We start from the raw sequence: 19953 nt of genomic DNA on the forward strand, positions 1-19953 counted from the left end.
TAATCTTCCACTGCTGGACAGACTTGTTCCAATGATCGCAACCATACAGCCTTCCTCATACAGTACCAGCAAGTACTAAAATATTATTTAATAAAATTATATTTAACTAGCTGTTCCCGTGCGCTTCATTTCGCCTTAAAAAGTAGCCTATCTTTCCCAGGGTTTAGACCAATATGTATACCAAATTTCATTCAAATCCGTTCAGTAGTTTTGGGGTGAAAGAGTAACAGACAGACAGACACAGTTACTTTTGCATTTATAATATTAGTTAGGATTTAATAATAATAGGAGCACATTTTTTTTATATATTAGGTTTAACGGCCCTGGATATGTGTCCTTTTGAGCCAACACTTGTTAGCCAGGAGCACATTACTACTAAGCTACAGAGCACATTACTACTAAGCTACAGAGTAACAGTGTGGGGGTTAAATCCACAGATGACAGGACAGAGTAAACACAACATTGTTACTCAACAACTGAGTCAACCTCAAGTGGAGATATTACCACAATAACACCTTGGGCTTCATTGCACATAATGTATGACCTAATAGAGGAATCACAGCCCCTTTAACAGACGATAATTAAATTATAACCACGCTTGTTCGATTTTTAAATCGTGGAAGAATGAAATTATTTTTTTTCATATTTTTTTTGGTTTGTCTTTTTAGCGATTTAGGAGGCAAGGGAAAGTTTACTTACAGCGTAAACAGGCAGCAGGAAGTAAGTCCGATAATTTATCACTGCAGCACGGAACGGAAACACGAAAAAAACACCGAGCACCGGTAGTGGGTATAGATTGGGTAACACCAGAGGCAAAGGTCACTTCACTGTTCAGTTTCGCATAAATATTTATGAATGTTCGATGCTAGTCGCAACTGCAAACACACACGGCGCGTAATATTGAAAATTCAAGCTTTCCAAATGGAATCTATTTGGAAATACGGTACTCCGAAGCCTTCACTTAGTATGTAGAAACATCAAAAGCACAATACATCTAAACGGCGAAATTAATTTTGGGCGAAAGATTACTGGTTTATCTATTCTATTACAACATTTAAAACAGTCCAAAGAAATAGTTAAACGTTTTTTCATGAAATTATAATATTGTTGAGGCACATAATCTTCGTCTATTTGACGTGCTAAATTGACCAAACCAAAAACAAGGTAGAGTTTTATTTAGAAGATTTTTGTGCCATAGACTATGCATAGACAAATGAAAAGGGATCATTAGGAAGAAGAAAGGGAGGCCGCTAGCTGTTATTATTCTAAGAAAGGCACATATATCTCAATCCTCACAACCCAAAAAACAACACACACACACAGCTGCAAGCTAAATAACTTACAACTGCTCTATTCACTACGTGAACTAGGAAAAACAATAGAAGCACAAGTCAAGTTACGGGTAAGTACAGTGTTCGAGCACCGCGTCATCATAATCATTTTATTATTCAAGTACAGTAGTAAGAAGGTAGTGCCCACAATACTATTCCTGTGTATATCCATTCCTTCTGTCATTTTAGATTCCCACAGACTACGTTTCTTGCAAGTTTCTATTGTCAATGTCATTTGGTCGATTTTGGCCGTGTTTTGTTATGATTTTGTGGTGGTTGGTTTAAATAATGAAATTATGTTATAAAAGGCTCAATAATTATTAAAATTAAACAGATAAAGACATTATAATGTCTTCGTTTCTTTGTTTTCTGTGCCATAGCACCGTTAACTCTGAAACTACTGAAGAAACACGAGATAAATACAGAGAGATCGTCGGAATGCACGTAAGCATGAAAAAATATTAATAATAAAAATAATCTCTACCATTACAACACTCAGAAGCTTTATGATAACTCCTTAAAAGTTCTAAAAAATTGCCAGAACAATCCCGCTTATCCCTCGTACAGCTATACATACTCAAATTATTTTCTAATACTTATAATAAAAAATAAGAAGATAATATATGGTAGGTTTTAGTATAGGTAGGGGGGCTTGTCGCTCACGTCCGTAGGTACAAACCCTAGTTACCCTACACGTGCCCCCTGGGTGGTGCTAACGAGTGACAACGCCGAATGTCGGGCGGCGGTAAATCGACCCGACCTCCTCTCCTAGCAGAGGCGGCGATCTCCCGCCGTAAAAAAGGAGAATCACCAACACGCCTGCCAAGCGCGGTGATTATGGCAAATACACCTCCTAATGATGGAAAAAACAAAGCCCCGGCCCCCAGTCCCCGGCAGCCCCGCTATCCCGGACTCCGGTAGCGGTCACGGTAACGGCGGGGCAGGGGGTGCGAAGAATCTCCGGCAGAGAGTCGGCTACCAGCCCAACCGACCCTTGCACCTGGCAACATATAACGCACGGACACTGAGGGAAGACGTGAAGATAGAGGAGCTGGAAGAGGAAATCAGCAAGTTAAAATGGGACATTATAGGGATATCCGAAGTCCGACGAGAGGGAGAGGATACGGAAATTCTCCAGTCCGGAAACTTGCTGTACCACCGGGAGGGCGACCAACTGTCCCAAGGGGGTGTCGGGTTCATCGTCAACAAGTCCCTCGTCAACAACATCGTTGAAATCGGAAGTGTGTCGACACGGGTTGCGTACCTCATCCTGAGAATATCTAAACGATACTCAATGAAGGTCATACAGGTTTACGCACCCACATCTAAGCACACCGATGATGAGGTCGAACTTGCGTATGAAGACGTATTGTCTGCCCTGCGTAAGTTCACTACTCATTTCACGGTGGTGATGGGAGACTTTAACGCGAAACTCGGAAAACAAGAAGGCGGCGAGACGAAAGTGGGGTCACATGGATTTGGAGTCAGGAACCATCGTGGGCAAATGCTGGCTGACTTCTTGGAGAAGGAGGGCCTCTATATGATGAACTCCTTCTACAAGAAGAAGCCACAAAGGAAGTGGACGTGGATTAGCCCCGATGGGAAGACTAAAAACGAGATCGACTTCATATTGACGGATAAGAAGCACATATTCAATGATGTCTCAGTGATCAGTAGGGTTAAGACCGGCAGCGATCACCGACTCGTAAGAGGCACTTTGAATATAAACTGCAAAATAGAACGCTCCCGTCTAATGAAGTCCACGCTCCGTCCTACTCCTGCTCAAATCCAGGATCCCGAAAGCTTTCAGTCTGAGCTTTGCGACCGCCTGATATGTTTAGAGAATTGCGTTACAGTTGACGATTTAAATAATAGGTTTGTGGAAACTGTCCGAGAGGTAGGATCGAAATATTTTTCGTCCCGAACCAACCGAGGACCTCAAAAACTCTCAGATGGGACTCTGAGTCTCATAAGAGAACGGAGAGAAATGAGGTTGCAGTCTTCAGTTGATATGGTCGAATACAGACGTCTAAACAGACAGATCGCCAAAGCAAGACGTTGCGATATGAGACGCTACAATTGCAAGCGCATTCAAGACGCAATAGAGCAAAACAAGGGCTCCAAAGTCTTTGCTAGAGATCGATCTGTTCGGCAGACTCTGTTGACCCAACTGAAGACCGACACTGGCAACACCGTTTCATCAGTGCCCGAAATTCTGGGAGAAATTGAGAGATTCTACGGACAGTTATACACCACAACACAAAACCCTATTACCAGCGGTGCTCACGACAGCCGAGCGCCACTCACCCGACACTATACCGAAGATATTCCGGACGTCAGTCTAGACGAGATTAGTATAGCTCTCAAACAGCTAAAAAACAACAAAGCTCCGGGAGATGATGGAATAACGACAGAACTTCTGAAAGCCGGCGGTAGACCGATTTTAATAGCACTTCGGAGGCTGTTTAATTCCGTTATACTCGAAGGCACAAGCCCGGAGGCATGGAGCAGAAGTGTAGTGACTTTGTTCTTCAAGAAAGGCAACAAAGCCCTATTGAAGAATTATAGACCCATTGCACTTCTGAGCCATGTGTACAAGCTGTTTTCGAGAGTTATTACGAATCGTCTCGAGCAAAGACTCGACGACTTCCAGCCACCCGAACAAGCCGGGTTCCGAAAAGGCTATAGTACCATAGATCACATACACACGCTTCGGCAGGTTATACAGAAGACCGAGGAGTATAATCTACCTTTATGTCTAGCGTTTGTGGACTATGAGAAAGCCTTTGATTCTATTGAGCTCTGGGCGATGCTTCAATCCCTTCAGCGGTGCCATATAGACTATCGCTATATCGAGGTGTTGAGATGTATGTACAATGCTGCCACAATGTCAGTTCGATTACACGAACATAGCACAAAACCGATCCAGTTGCAAAGGGGCGTGAGACAGGGAGATGTTATTTCTCCGAAACTGTTCACCTGTGCACTGGAAGATGTTTTTAAGCCTGTAGAGTGGAAAAGACTGGGCATTAACGTCAATGGCGAATATATCTCTCATCTACGATTTGCTGATGACATAGTTATTATGGCGGAAACGCTGGAGGAGTTAGGCGAAATGCTCACAGACCTCAATGATGCCTCTAAACAAGTTGGGCTGAAAATGAACATGGACAAGACAAAGGTCATGTCGAACGAACATGTTTCATCATCGCCCGTAACTGTAGGAGGTGTCACCATCGAAGTTGTTGATCAGTATCCCTACCTAGGACAAGTGATCCGATTAGGTAAATCCAACTTCGATAAAGAGGTAGCTCGTAGAATCCAACTCGGATGGGCAGCGTTCGGGAAATTACGACACATCTTCACTGAAAACATACCTCAGTGTCTGAAAACAAAAGTTTTCAATCAGTGCGTGTTGCCAGTGATGACTTACGGAGCCGAGACGTGGTGCTTCACCAAAGGGCTTATCCACAAGCTCAGAGTTGCTCAGCGTGCTATGGAAAGGGCTATGTTAGGCGTGTCCCTGCGAGATAGGATTCGTAATGAAGAAATCCGCAGGAGAACTAAAGTTACCGACATAGCCAAAAGGATTAGCACGCTGAAGTGGCAATGGGCTGGCCACGTAGCCCGCAGAGCCGACGACCGCTGGAGTAGAAAGGTTCTGGAGTGGAGACCCCGTGTCGGCAAACGGCGTGTCGGTCGCCCCCCAACCCGTTGGTCTGATGATCTGCGGAAGGTAGCGGGAAGCCGCTGGATGCAGATGGCGGGTGACCGTTTGGGGTGGCGATCGTTAGGAGAGGCCTATGTCCAACAGTGGACTACGGAAGGCTGAGAGAGAGAGAGAGAGATATGGTAGGTACAGTCCTCCTAAAGTAGAAGCATGCAATTGTAGTCTTATGACTACCAAGCTACTAGTCTATGGTAGATTGTATTAGTAAAAAATATACCTTCCAATAACATATATCCCTGGCCTAATAAAAGTATGTTTTCTCATTTGCAGCTGTGCCCAGACTCCCATTTGTGTTACATATGCTGTTGTTTACTGAATAAATTATGTTTATTCAGAGCTATGTGCCTGAAACGCAGTCTGGAGTACCCAGTGCTGTTCAGGTATAATATTAAAATTATATTTTTCCTAAATTGTACCTTTCATAACATAATTTTCATCTACATTCCCTATGAACATACCAGATTACAAATGTTTTTTATTTTCTGATTTACCTTTTACTCAGAAATCAAACAATTTTTAGCTATTCAGTTATGTTCTTTTCCTACATGATTATTGGTATTATAAATGCATAAAACAAAGTTTTGTTCTGATTAGTTCTAACCTAAGCTTACTAAGCTAACTTATCTTATGTTTTCAGTGAAAAAGGCACAATAAATCTACAGAGAAGTGATCTAGATACCTTGAACATATGTACGGAGGATAACTGTAAACAATCCATCTATAGTATAAACAAATCATTATATGCAAACTTCAATACTAAAACATACATCTTTAATTCAGTAAACTATAAAGACTTTTACGAAGCTGAGCAAGACTGCAATACACACTCAAACCAATATGTTGAGTTGGAAGACGATAGAAATGATTATGATAATGCGTCTATCCATTCCAATGACAACTACATAACTGACTTTGATAACAATGTGTTTAATACTGAAAAAACAAATGAAGACAGAAATCAGTTTGTTGATAATGATAATCATAGTGATTTTGTAGCCAACCAAAATGAATTTATAGATAAGCAAAATGAGTTCAATGATAATGAAAATAGATTTATGGATATCAACAATGAAAAACATTTTTTTAATGAAGACATGCGAATACAAGAAGCAGAATGTAATGAAAGTGCCAATAACAGAATGGAGTATAAAGATAATGAACATTCAGAAGCAGAGGTTCTTGAAATGCCACAAAATGTTGATAACCAAAGTGAAAATTTACAAATAGAGATTAAAATAGAACCATGTAACCAAGAAATAAACCACAAAAGTGATCAAATGGCTGTGCAAACAGAAAACAACGAAATTAATGACGATTCTATAGATCCTACAAAAGAAAACACAGTTGAAAAACAAAAGAAAACCAAAAAGAACAAAAAAGCTAAGAAGAAGAGTTTCACGAAAATTGTTCTGAGTTTCAAAGAACAAAAGTCAGTGCTAGAAGCTATGAGGAAGGAGAAGAAGTATCTAGAAGCTGAATTCAAGTGTCACAGTTGTGCACTAGGGTTCCTGTTTAAGGACACATACCAGTCACATATGGTGCGACATGAAGAAGTAAGTTAAAATAAACATACAGTCCACTGCAGGACATAAACATTATAGCATTATGCTGAGCTTGAACCCTTTTGTCTGCTTCCCATGCATTTATACATAGATTTCCGAAAAGGTTCCTTAACTTTTTTGTTGTTTGGTAGTCCTTCCTTTGTTTTCTTCGTAAAGCTTTTTCATCTTCTTTCGTCTTTTATTTTGTCTTTTTTAGTATGGACTTACAGCATAGCTTGTGATCAGTGACCACATCCATCTGGATCCGGCTCGAAGGACCATGAAGAGGCTTTGTAGCCTTATGATTGGATAGATGGTAGTAGAAGCAAAGTTTATTGATACAGAACAAATGGTATATGGAGGAGCGAAGGTGTTGCCACTCCTCCATTGAAAAGGGAGGATCCTCCGACCAAGCTGGGCGGTTTAGCTTGGTGGGCAACTGCCCGACGGTTACATGTCGGGATTCTGTATATATACTGAGTAGCTGTAATTCTTAGATACCGCGATGTAGGATTTGGTATTTTTGCTTTCACTCTTCCATGCCATCTGTTGGTCGTCCTTGATATCTCTTTGCTGGATCTATATCTTGACTTCTATGCTTGCGCGTATTCATTATAGATGTCGCCACAGGTAAAATACAAAATAACTTAATACCGCGATTTAGGCTGAAGGATAGTGACATCTATTAAAGCTACTTGAGAACTGAACAATACTCGTAAGTAATAGGTCATAATATATCACGAAGGAAATGCCCTTTCCTAGCCACTGTATAATGTTTCTTTTTGTTTAATTCCAGTCCAACGGTCAGTTCTCGTGCAACGTGTGTGGACTGCGTTTCGCCACTCAGAATGCGCGGTGTATGCATGTCATTCTACATTCAGAGGTAAGAAATTTAGATATCCGAGTACCCCACAGTCAGAAAGATATATAAATAATAATTTAATTATTCATTTAGAACCCACAATCGCACATACTACACCACAAAGGTATATATATATATATATATATATATATATATATATATATATATATATATATATATATATATATATATATATATATATATATATATATATATTGTATAACAGAGTGAACGAAAGCAGTGAAGCGATGCGAAAGTATAGTATGCAGAAAGGGTACTTTGTTGTACATATTTTTAAAATATAGGTATCTACTCCCTATCTAAAAAGTCGTGTGACAAAGTCTCTTTGAAAAGCATAACTTTTTTCGCGAACTTTTAACATTCGTATTATTTCAATATCGTAATACAAAGGTTGCTCAAAATAAACTCAGTAAGAAGTTTAGTTCACGAAATATATTAAATAAGTATTACAGAAAGATGGACTGTAATGGTTCAGTTGTTAGTGAAGACTGATCTAACTATGTAGGATGTAAACTGCTGCGTTAAGGAGTCTACACACCAAACCCGCCGACCCGCCGACACAGCCCGGCGGCTTGGTGTCGGCGACTTTGTTTCAAGAATCATGTCGGCGACTCGTACCCGCGCGTGCAAGTACTAAAAAAGTTGTACTGATTTCTTGCCGCCGACACTCACCGACACAGCCCCATGACACATGTTGGCGGGTTGGCGGGTTTGGGTCGCCGACACCAAGCCGCCGGGCTGTGTCGGCGGGTTTGGTGTGTAGACTCCTTAAGGCAACATAACTCTAGGTTTGTGAATAAGCTGTAGCCTGTCCTTGCTCACAAAGGCACAAAAAAAAATAACCATGAATCACCCCCTTTGGCTTACTACTTACCTTACCCAATTTTAACACCATACAGATATGTTTAGAAAAACTAGTTTCAAAATCCATTCCATCAAGCTTCACAGATGCAACAAGTGCGGTATGGAAGTGAAGCGCACACACAAGGCGCGGCACTCGCGTGACTGCTGGGGTCAGGGGGCGGGCAGCAGCTGCCACCTGTGCGGGAAGCTGTTCCGGTGAGTCAACGATGAATTATGTGTTTAGGTGCACGAGTGTAATGAGTGAAGGAATGAAAATGAAGCGTATTAAATATTAACCTAAGCCACGGTGTTCGCTATATTTGTCATGTGTGCGGGGATCTGTTCCAGTGAGAGGCATCGACGAATTTGCAGTAGTAGACTAGCTGTATGAGTGTAATAAGTGAAGAAATGGATGTGAAGCGGACACAAAAACCACGGTACTCGCTGCAGTTTCCATCTGTTTTGATCAGGTAAGTGGCATCGTTGACTCATCGATTAATTTATAGCACACTGTCTTAATAGTACTGTGTGTCAAGTTAGCTGTATAAGTGTAATAAGTGAAGGAATTCATGTGAAGCGGCAACATAAGGCACGGTAGGCGCTGCAGTTTCCATCTATGCGGGTAGCTATTCATTTGAGTGGCATTGTTGAGTCATCGATGGATTTGTTAAGGGCTTAGTAGTAATAGTAGACTAGCTGACAGCTAGTAGCTGTATGAGAGTAATAAGTGAAGAAAGTTGTTTGAAAAAGTTTCGACTCTTTCGCTGAAAACCGCCACCTATCGGCCGTTTCACGAACTTCTTCCTCTCCAACAGAGACTCGGCGTGCTTCAATTTCATTTCATTTCATTTCCAACAGAGACTCTGCGTGCCTCCAACAGCACCTCAAACGCTTCCATGCGGCCCGCAGCAGCCCCTCGCGGCGCCAGTACTCGTGCCACGCGTGCGGACAGACCTTCCCCGAGCAGACGAAGCTAAGGACGCATATGCTGTGAGTATTACTTACTTACAAGAGATCGCCACTTCTGATGGTCCAGCGCAGTCTCTTGCTAGTCTACGGCTTGAAACTCGAAATTGAGTCACTTAAACTCACTAGATGGCGCTGGTGACCTTCCGGGAACATAGCATGATGTGAGTATTGAGTGAGTGAATGAATGAACGAATGCATGAGTTAATGAATAAAATGTATCTATTCAGATAGTGCTTCCTCGTCCGTAGTGGGCAATACTCTTCCAATGAACGCAAAACATCCAATCCACGGCTTTCCTCATCAGTCACTACCACATACCTTTCTTAGATCGTATTTGTATCCATTACAACAGTTATTTTGAGCGTTACAAATTAGGTATGCCGTTTCACTCTTTGAAGTAATACTGTAGGACATATAGGCAACAATATTTTTATGCTGCATTGTATTTTTTTAATTCCAGACATAGTTCTGTTAGATAGGCGACAATTTGTTTATAGTTAACCGACTACAAAAGTAGGAGTTTCCCAATTTTCCCTCAACCGATTTTGATAATCCTTTTTTTAAACAACATTTTTATATTTGTCCCCAGCTCCCACCTAACAGCTCAATTCCCTTGCGACCGCTGCCCCGCCACGTTCCGCAGTCCATACAGCCGGCGCCGCCACCGCGCGAGCCACGACGCGCCCCCCGCGCCGCTAGGGGGCGCTAAGAAGAGGAAACCAGACCCTGTTGATAGAGAGAGGTATGTATCTTAAGTTATTCGATGCGACCGCAACCGACTTCATAAGTAGCAAGACACTTTTGTAGCTTTTTAACACAAAAATAGCTTTATTCATTCATCCAGACATCGGCAGACGGTTTATTAGTTTGTCAAGGTACAAAAGTGTTTAACTACATATGAAGCAGTCCATACAGCCGGCGCCGCCACCGCACGAGCCACGACGCGCCCCCCGCGCCACCAGGGGGCGCTAAGAAGAGGAAACCAGACCCGGTCGACAGGGAGAGGTTAGTTAGGTATATGCGGACGGGTGCTATATCATCAGTATATTACCATTCGTTCTTAAGTGTGTAATGTTACCTACATGCGCAGTAGGCCATACACTTCAACCCGGCATTCCCCAAAGCCTGACCTTATCGGCATTTTCTTAACCCTAAAGAGCCGAGCGAAGCGAGGCCATTCAAACCGACCACATATTTCCTAAAACCTAGAGTGCCGAGCGAAGCGAGTCAGCACAAACATAACCAGGATTCTCTAAAGTGTAAGGTGCCGATACATACTTAACCGGCATTTCCTAAACCTTAAAGAACCGAACGAAGCGAGGCCATATATCTTAACCCATCATTTTCTAAAGCCTAACTGCTCTTTATATTTCAGGAAAGGTGGGGTTAATTTAATTATTTGGCCTCGCTTCGCCGGGCTTTTAGGGTTTCGGAAATGCTGGTTTGACTTGTATTGCTATGCTTCGCTCAGCTCTTTACCTTATTAGACTACGACAATAGGCAAACGTTTTCTTTCCCCCCAGCCACGAGTGTCCAGTCTGCGGTCGCGACTGCCCCACCCCGCGCGCGCTCACCCTCCACTTAGAGACTCACTCTACCCGGCTCTACTCCTGCCCGCAGTGCGGTGCCTCGCGCGCCTCCCGCCGCCGCCTCGCGCGGCATGTCGCCTCGCACCGCGCGCCCGTGTGTGCACAGCACCAGTGCCATCTGTGTGGGAATGTCTACAAGGTAAGTCTTAAAATCGAAGTGTAGCTACTAGTGTGTCTGTCTTAAGACGCCATCGCCAATGACACTGTATAAAAACAACTTTTATCGGGTGCTTTAAATAGTAGGTATTTGACAGATTTTACAGCGCTAAACACCCGTTTAGCTTGTGTCTATTATCTTGGTATCACACTAGAACTAGAGTATCTGGCGCCTGCACTCGCTACTACACTAGAGACTCACTCTACCCGGCTCTACTCCTGCCCGCAGTGCGGCGCCTCGCGCGCCTCGCGCCGCCGCCTCGCGCGGCATGTGGCCTCGCACCGCGCGCCCGTGTGTGCACAACACCAGTGCCATCTGTGTGGGAATGTCTACAAGGTCAGTGTCTTAAAATCGAAGTGTAGCTATTAGTGTCTAAGGTATTTACCTAACAATCTTAAGACGCCATCGCCAATGACACTGTATAAAAAAAACGTAATGTTTACAAGGTAAGTGTCTTCGAAGTGTAGCTACTAGTGTCCAAGGTAACAGCGTTAAGACGCCATCGCCAATCAATTCGATTTACATGGTATAAAAACAACCCTATCGCCAATTACTTCGATTTACATGGTATAAAAACAACGTTTATCGGGTATTTTAAATAGTATTTAACAGCGCTAAACATCCGTTTAGCGTGTGTCTATTATCTTGGTAAGTCACTAGAGTATCTGGCGCCTGCACTAGCCTGAACTCGCTACTACACTAGAGACGCACTCTACCAGGCTCTACTCGTGCGCGCCCGTACACACAACATCAGTGCCATCTGTGTGGGAATGTCTACAAGGTGTCTTAAAATCGAAGTAGGTATAGCATTCATGGCAATCGCTCTGGGGCGTACTTGATGCAGAGGATCTCCCTCGCAGTGCAGCGTGGCAATGCTGCCAGCGTCATGGGAACCTTTGGGTCGGGTGCGTCCTGGGGCGGGCTATTTTAACTTTTTAACCGGACGAAGCATGTTTGCTGAATTATTTATCTTTGAATTATAACTTATCATAAGTAAATTCCTATTTTAATATGTTGGTAAATTTAATATGGTATAGCTACTAGTGTGTCTAAGGTATTTAAGACGCCACCGCCAATGACACTGTATAAAAACAGCGTAATGTTTACAAGGTAAGTGTCTTAAAATTGAAGTGTAGCTACTATACCATTTTTCAGAGCTTATGATATGTGGGACGTTTTGAGTTTGACAGTTCTAGAGATGTCCGAGAGTGAAATCCTATCGACTTGAACCTATCGATTTGTATACATATACTACATAGATTAATATAAAAATGAATTTATTGGTATTTTCGGAAAATACATTATAATTGCCGCTTTCAGTATATGCTACTACTGCTATTTCTCTCAGAATCTGATGTATCAGAGTCAACACCGATTGATGATGATGAGTTCATCTTGCAAACAATCTATCTAGGTTTGGTTAGTGATTTGGCCATTCTCTTTTATAAAAGTGTCAGTATCTCGAAAACTATCGAATTTTTACTAAGGTCATAAACAAAGTCAAGTATATTACGATACCCTGCCACTCCTGAGCTGGCCTATCAGCCCTTTAAGGGATAACGTTGACTTTTCGGACAACCTGTATAATACCTACAATGTTGTAAAAAATCTAATATTGTATTTATACATTTTAATCGATTTCAGAATGTCGACTTTGATGTGTCGCATCTCTAGTACGTTCCATTTTACCAAAGTGCGTACTGTAGAAATATATATTATCTGTGGTCATCGTCAATAAAATGACAGATTTTCCAATAGTATTCGTGCGTTAAATGGAAAATTTTAAAGTGTCACCCATGTCTTTGCCCCTGGAAAATGGTATAGTGTCTAAGGTAACAGCGTTAAGGAGCCCTATCGCCAATTACTACGAATTAAACCGTATAAAAACAACGTTTATCTGGTTTTTTACAGTATTTTGACAGATTTATACGGCATTTGACAGCGCTGAATATCCGTTTAACAAGTGTCTATTATTTAGGTAAGAAACCTCGCGCCCGCGCCACGCCAGCACCAGCGCCATCTGTGCGGGAATGTTTACAATGAATGTGTCAACATATTTCACACTGATGCTCTTATGGAAATATATACATATGTCTTGACATATTTCACACTGAAGTGATCATTTTGTGCGGCAATATTTATAGGATTCGTTATTAGTTCGAAAAAAATTATAAAATGGGCGGTCACATTGGAGCGGTTGATTTATTTGTTTTTTAAAAAAGTACTAGGTATTTGCCTATAATTACCTACGTTCTAACTTAACCTAATCCTCTCAAAAGTAGGTACCTTCGTTTTTGTCCATATAGATCCCACAACTATCGGCCCGCCTGACCGTGACAGCTGATATTTCACGCCCCCCTCTCTTTCTCTTTCAGAGCACGAGCAAGCTGAACCGCCACATCCGCGAGGTGTGCGAGCGAGCGCGTCTAGAAGAACAACTGGCATCGCTGTACGAACAAGAGAATGATATGCACATGCAACATCATCATCATATGTGAAGCAATACCTGTAATACCCATACGCTGTTTCACATAATTTCCGCTAGAGGCGCCACTTTGTATGCGAGAAAAAGTAAACTTTTACAGTTTTCGACAACCTATTAAAACTGTACTATAAGAAGACGTATTCCTTAGCCATCCTTTTAAATTTATACTTACCCACTTCTTAGCGTAGCTTTAATAGCAGTCCATTATCGATACGCTATAAGCCACTTTACTTGCAACAGTCGAAAGTGATAACAATAATGGTTTTAGATAGTTTGTAAGTGGGTATATATTTTTGCAGCACTAAATATCTAACTGGAGAAAATGGATAAAAATTATATCAGCAATAAAACTATATGTATTTTCTAGCATTTAATTTTATTTACAGTCGCATATCAATATTGAAACAAAGATAAAAACTACTTTACTTTCTTTGATTCAAAGAAAATAATGATGGCGAGTTACGTAACTATCTTTTACACTTTAACCAGAAGGGCAGGCACGGGGCGCAATTAAGATGTGACAAAAGTTCTCCGTCGCGCTCGCTCTTGCGGCTGCGCGATGCAAAACTTTTGTCACGTCTTGATTGCGTCCCGTGCTAGCCTTTCAAGAACAGCCTATATTTTTATAAGAAACCACATAACATCTAAGATTGCAATAGATTAAAACACTGCAATGCGGCATACGACACCAAACTATATCCATCCATACAATCTACGACAATTTTATTCAAAACATCACTTATTTTGCTATTCAACCCCCTATTCCTAAACGGACTATCTACAACATCCTTTTTCCTAAAATCAGGATTCCATTTCTTCTTCCAAATATCAGTTATACTGTTCCTTTTGAATATTTTATCTTGTGAATTTTGCGAGCTGCTTTGAGAGCAAAACAACTGATTTTTTCTATCATATCTTTGCAGTAAAATGTCTAGAATGTGAAATATGTAACATAGGTTTTCCGTCTGTTCTAGGTTTGTGATTTCGTATAGGTTTTCTGTTGACGTTACGTTTGTATGGAATTTCTCCAAAATGATAGTTATTTGGTCAATAGTGTAAGTGATAATGTTTATAGATTTGTTAAGGAGCAGCAAACGGTGGATGGTTTCGTCTTTTTGAGTTATCTGAAAGGAATTTAAAGTCAGTTAGTTCTTACAAGTTATCAGGATTAAAATGAAATATACTGTCGTTACCTATTGTAGACTCGTGGTCGGAGGTTGAGGTTAGGTGAGCAGGTAAGATGGAGCAGAGAAATACAGTGTGCTTCTTGTATGGCGTATAATTGGAAAGTGAATTACCGCTAGTTAATTACCCACTAACTATAAGATACATTTTCATAAAACTAATTATAACGCCCTCTATTGGAGGACCTGTGAACTTAACCAATCGGTAATCGATCCAAGATCATGCATTCTTGTAACATATTCATGATCAGTCATCTATGATTGCAGCCAATACGGAGACAATCCCATAGATGGCGCTGTCAACATGTTCACGAGTTGACACCTATCTACCGATTACTTGAATGTATAGTACTTTTTTTTAAAGAAACGTGTTATTACTGACATTGTTTTACTATAAAAACGTTATAGGTCCTAACAATGACCCATCATACTCTGTCAATATCGGAAAGGTGCGAGAGACATATTCATTAATTGATTGCTAAAAAAATAGACTATGGTATAGTTCTGGTTACAAAGCGTAGAAAATTGTGAAAGATATTAGTAACATTTAACTCACATTATCAGGGTTTTCTATACTGTCGACATTTTCACTCTTGTTTTCGCTGACATCGTCCAACAACGTCTTAATTTTGTCCAAAACTTCGTCCAGAAATGGCGGGTATACTTCGTCAGTGTGCAGAGAGTCCACTAACTCACTTAAAACCTGTAAAAATAGTTAGTTACTTACATAATAACTCTTGGTATAAGTATATGCTTATCTCTTATGTTAACTGTACGTACGTAAAGATAGTTAGTGGATATCGCTATGTAAAAAAAATAATTAAAAAAAGGTTATTTAAATTTGCGAAAAAAAGCGTCATAAAGTGGAACAAATCATAAGAAAAAGGCGTTAAGAAGATAATATTGTTGATGATAATGTGGCAAATAGGTACTCACATCAGATATTTCGGTGGCGATCTCCAAGTTGTTACCGTTGTATTGACACGTCATCAGGTAGTTGAAGAGGCAGTGAGCAGACTGGTTCAACCCACTGTCGGAGCAATGGAGGCCTGTGAAGACGGAATTTTATGAAAATAAGAGAGAAATACTTGGAAAACAAAGCAAAAACAACATCCTGTATAGTGTATAGGTACCTAGTAGTTGGGTGACGATTACAAAATTGTATGGAGGACACCTAGGTACTTATACCTATTTGTAACGAAATAGGTGATTAGATGTAGGTAACATCTGTAAACAGCGGTGAAAATACCTACTCTACATAAAATTTAATAATACTATCTACATAAATATAGGTATTCTAATCCCAAATTGACAGTGCTTTTCGACCATAGATGTCTTATGCTACGTTGCTATTTGATATCCACCAATCGTATTCATTGGTCTAGATACCACAGAACTAGTGGGATTACTAGATTACTATCACATCTTTGCAGCAAAGCATAGATCTCTTTCTATGACATTGTCGGCATTCAGCGACCTCTAGTACGTAAATTTGAAAAATTTGACATGCGATAATTTGTATCAAATTTTATATTAGTAGACATTTTGCAGAAAGTCGGCATCCAGCTACATCGGATGCGGATCATCTCTGGTGGAAAAACACCCTAAGTATGACAAAAAAAAAAACACGCACTCACGCCTTGTACTAATGTACTCCCTTGCGGGGTAGGCAGAGGTGCATTGCTGCACCCACTTTTCGCCAGAGTGTTATGTTAGTCCCAATGTAATTGGGGGCGGGCCTATTGCCATTTTACGGGCACATCCAAGACCCGAGAACAAATATCTGTGTTTAAACAAATATCTGCCCCAGCCGGGAATCGAACCCGAGACCATCAGCTCAGTAGTCAGGGTCACTAACCACTACGCCATTCGGTCGTCCTAAGTATGAAATTAACGTAAAACCTTACTTGTTTTTAACGAAGATTTAATTTGGGAATCACTGACAAAGCCAGAATCTGTTGAATATCCATCTGTACTCAGGCGCCTTTCATTTCTTCTGGACATCAACGTCTTGACTCTGTTCAATTCTTCTATAATCTTGAATGGTATTACATTTTCTGTTTGTGTAATGCTTTGGGACTTCTCCTCGCTATTTATACTAGTTATATCTTGAGTAACTGTAGTGTCATCGTCTATTTTTGCTCTTTTAGGCATAGTTTTACAGCTGTTTTCAGTAATTTTACTATTACCAGTGACTTCTTCTTCAGCGGTCATTGTTATATCATTAGCTGTATTTACAGTGTTTGTTATATCCAGTAATTTATTATTTTTCACTATTTTGTTAACACTATTAGATTTTGGTTCTTCAGTATTATCAAGTCTTTCGCTTAGCACATTAAGATCTCTTGTATTTGAATCTGCGTCGCAATTTTTCGGATCACCTCTCATATCTTGTGATGCGAAGTTTTTATCTGAATCATTCTTAGCCATAAACTGAGAAATTTCAACTGCTTTCGGGATAATTTTATTTCTGTTAGGTGGAGGTTTAACAGTTTTGTTTCCCCCAATGATATACATTTCTAGTAACTTAAAACGACTGTCTTCAATTTGACTTTGGCTTACATGAGTCAGTTGCTGACTAAAATCATACTGTTCAGTATTTTTCATGTCATCATGAGCAACTTGGGAATTTAACTGTAATTCTTGAGTATTTAATTCTGTTTCTTGAGTCTCCATGTAAGTTTCTTGGGTATCAAGAAAGCATCGCTGTATATCTACGAAAGTTGACTGTGTATCTACTTCAACACAGTTTCTCTCTATATCCATATCTCCAAAACTACTGTTAATTTGTTGGTTAGTATGTTTATCTGCAGATATTAATGTTTCATTCATATCTTTTCCTATTTCTACATATTTTTCGAAGTTATAACACGTTGATGGATCGGTGTTCATGTGAGTATCAATACTGTGCTGGGTTTTTTTTATATTCGTTCGGTAACAATTTGGTATAGATATTTCTGTACAGTTTTCGGGCACTTGATGAAAGTAATCGGGTTGCTGATGCTGAGTTGTTGATGGCTGAAATTGAGAAAATGAAATGCCTACTTAATTAAATTATATCTTATAACATCGATGACAAACACAAGGGCTAGACTCGGGTACCTGTAACATCGTAGTGAAAGGATTAACCAGTCAGATTAGCATTAGTCACTGACTGCACATGGTGCGCCGAAGGTATAGTACCAGTTATAAGGAACATTAAGGAGGCTGCTTCCATGCACCCCCAAATTAAAATATGAATGTGTCAGGGGCAGAGAAACCTGACCCCTCTCGGAAGCATTGTTACTAAGAGAGGAGGGTGAGGTTTCTCTGCCCTGACCGTACATACAGTACAAATACAAATTAATTTGAACACAAGTGACAATTTGAAAAAAAAACATTTATTACTTCCAGAATAAAAAAAAATAGAGATACATTAATACAATTTAACGTGTTGAAGAAGTAATAAAAGCCGAGGAGGGCACATTTTCTATTAAAACAACTTTCATTGTATTATTATATCTCTTGTTTTTTTTATTCTGGAACTAATAAATGTATTTTTTTCACATTAATCTGCACAATACTGTACTTGTAATCCTAGATAGGTATAGCCGCACGGGCTGGATGAGGCCAAGCGCAGAACGTTGTAGCTGTAGCGCCTTGAGACAAGTCTAGTTGTGTCTAGATGTGACAGAGTTGATGGATATGATGATAAGGTAAGTACATATTAAGTACCTAATAAATCCATACCCAGGTGAAAAAGCCAACGGCAGGACTAGACCAAACTAGGTAAGTAGTAAGTAGAGCAGATGTTTCGGCAGGTACCTAAATAGGTATACTACTTAATAGGTATCTTTGCATACTGGTCAAAGACAGAAAAATATAGGTACCTACTTACTTAACTACATATTTACATTTGTAACTAAGTATTAACTTTGTAACTCACCTGTGGCGCTAAAGGACCTTTATCAATTTCCTTTAAAACCTCAAGCGCTTCCTCTAAAGAATCAGCTTTGTCCAGTCTTTGCTGATTTATTGCAACGTCAAAGTTAAAATCTCCAAGCAAAGTTGGACTTTCAGCCCTTGATTGCAGGGTTTGAGTTAAGGCAGCATATGTCTGAGTCAATTCGTCACTTGTTTCGTCATCCATTGCGAAATCTTCGCTGCATAAACTTATATTAAATTCGTCTTCGTCCATTTTGTCTTTTGGTTTTATCTTATTTTTCAAAACTTCCAAGTATTGTTCAATAGTTTGGTTTGGCGGTTTCGTTTTTATTACAGCTATAGCTACGGCTATACTGTATTTTTGTCGCAGGTGTCGTACTAGAAATAAAGATTCCTTGCAAGTTATTAATCGAGCGACTCGAAAGGAACAAAAGTAAACATTGCGGGAATAACACTCACTTACCGTAACCATCCAAACTCATTGTAAAACCGAGAGAAAAAACCTATTTGTGTGCTAGTTGGTAAGTAATATTAGAAACTTTTCACATTCCTACTAACCTAAATTGAATAAAATACTATGCTAAACTAAAGTTAATATTACCTATTACACAATCGAATCGATCGAAGCGGTAAAAACAAAAAACTTTTTTCGGCGCCAAGAATATGAAAGCATAGACAAGATTATCAAGCATAGACCATCAATCATCATCATATCATCATAAATTTTATTTATTTGTGAATATGATATTTTTTCTAAACAGCCAATTAAAATTATTTTTGTGATTTGCTGTCAATCATGAGTTCATGAGTCATCATGACCTTCATTTTAAAGATAATATAAAAATACACATTTTATAAATGGCTTTGTACATTATTTTGTTTGGAATAAGTATTTTTATGATAGCTTTAGTAATAGCTATAATACAGAAAACATTTTCTCATTGGAAAACCGCACACAAAACCGAAAGCATGGCCATCGCAAAGAAATACGCTGTGGAAAGGCCGAGTAAGTAACTAACCATCACTTTGATGTACTGTAGGATAGGATAAAACAATCGGTAACTACCTATACTTACTGCTTTATTCATTCTTATTAGGCACAATCTTTGTGTGTCTTTTTAATCAAAATTATATTAAGTAAAGTATTTAAACAAATAAACTACAGCCAAAATAAATGGTTTAATTAAGAAATCAGTAATTTTTGCTTGAAAGTGAGTATTTAATTTGTCATTATGTTTTATTTTATAGCTTAGTTTTTAAATTAATTCAAATAAAAAAGACACTCCAAGACTGCTCAAAATGTGTGCCAAGTAGTTA

The 19953-nt window shown here is 39.8% G+C and overlaps 3 protein-coding genes across 4 annotated transcripts in view; 1 reads left to right on the forward strand and 2 right to left on the reverse strand.

Annotated features, from left to right (window-relative positions):
- The window catches only part of LOC105397568 (oxysterol-binding protein-related protein 8), a 58458-nt gene extending 57311 nt beyond the window's left edge, over positions 1-1147 (reverse strand). Inside the window, exon 1 of the mRNA XM_048624291.1 lies at positions 700-1147. The gene's annotated coding sequence lies outside the window, so the exon portion shown is untranslated. The remainder of the gene's footprint in view (positions 1-699) is intronic.
- A 428-nt stretch (positions 1148-1575) lies between these two features.
- On the forward strand, positions 1576-13881 carry LOC105393651 (zinc finger and BTB domain-containing protein 41). Its single transcript, XM_048624292.1, has 11 exons — positions 1576-1775; positions 5332-5441; positions 5699-6614; positions 7399-7485; positions 8426-8544; positions 9144-9154; positions 9189-9318; positions 9887-10039; positions 10204-10302; positions 10821-11025; positions 13419-13881. Exons 1-11 carry the CDS (start codon positions 1680-1682, stop codon positions 13539-13541), a joined length of 2049 nt encoding a protein of 682 aa, XP_048480249.1. The 5' UTR covers positions 1576-1679; the 3' UTR covers positions 13542-13881.
- Positions 13882-14137: 256 nt separating this feature from the next.
- LOC119693278 lies at positions 14138-19451 on the reverse strand. Of its 2 annotated transcripts, XM_048624263.1 has the most exons (6): positions 19100-19451; positions 18638-19014; positions 16620-17730; positions 15649-15761; positions 15269-15415; positions 14138-14652 (listed from the first exon to the last, which is right to left on the reverse strand). In XM_048624263.1, exons 1-6 carry the CDS (start codon positions 19116-19118, stop codon positions 14173-14175), a joined length of 2247 nt encoding a protein of 748 aa, XP_048480220.1. In that variant the 5' UTR covers positions 19119-19451; the 3' UTR covers positions 14138-14172. The 2 variants fall into 2 exon arrangements, with proteins under 2 accessions (XP_048480220.1, XP_048480219.1); XM_048624262.1 differs by having other exon boundaries at positions 18638-19451.
- Positions 19452-19953: the final 502 nt, after the last annotated feature.

The sequence above is a fragment of the Plutella xylostella genome, chromosome 11, assembly GCF_932276165.1.
Source record: "Plutella xylostella chromosome 11, ilPluXylo3.1, whole genome shotgun sequence".
In the NCBI taxonomy this organism is placed as follows: Eukaryota; Metazoa; Arthropoda; class Insecta; order Lepidoptera; family Plutellidae; genus Plutella; species Plutella xylostella.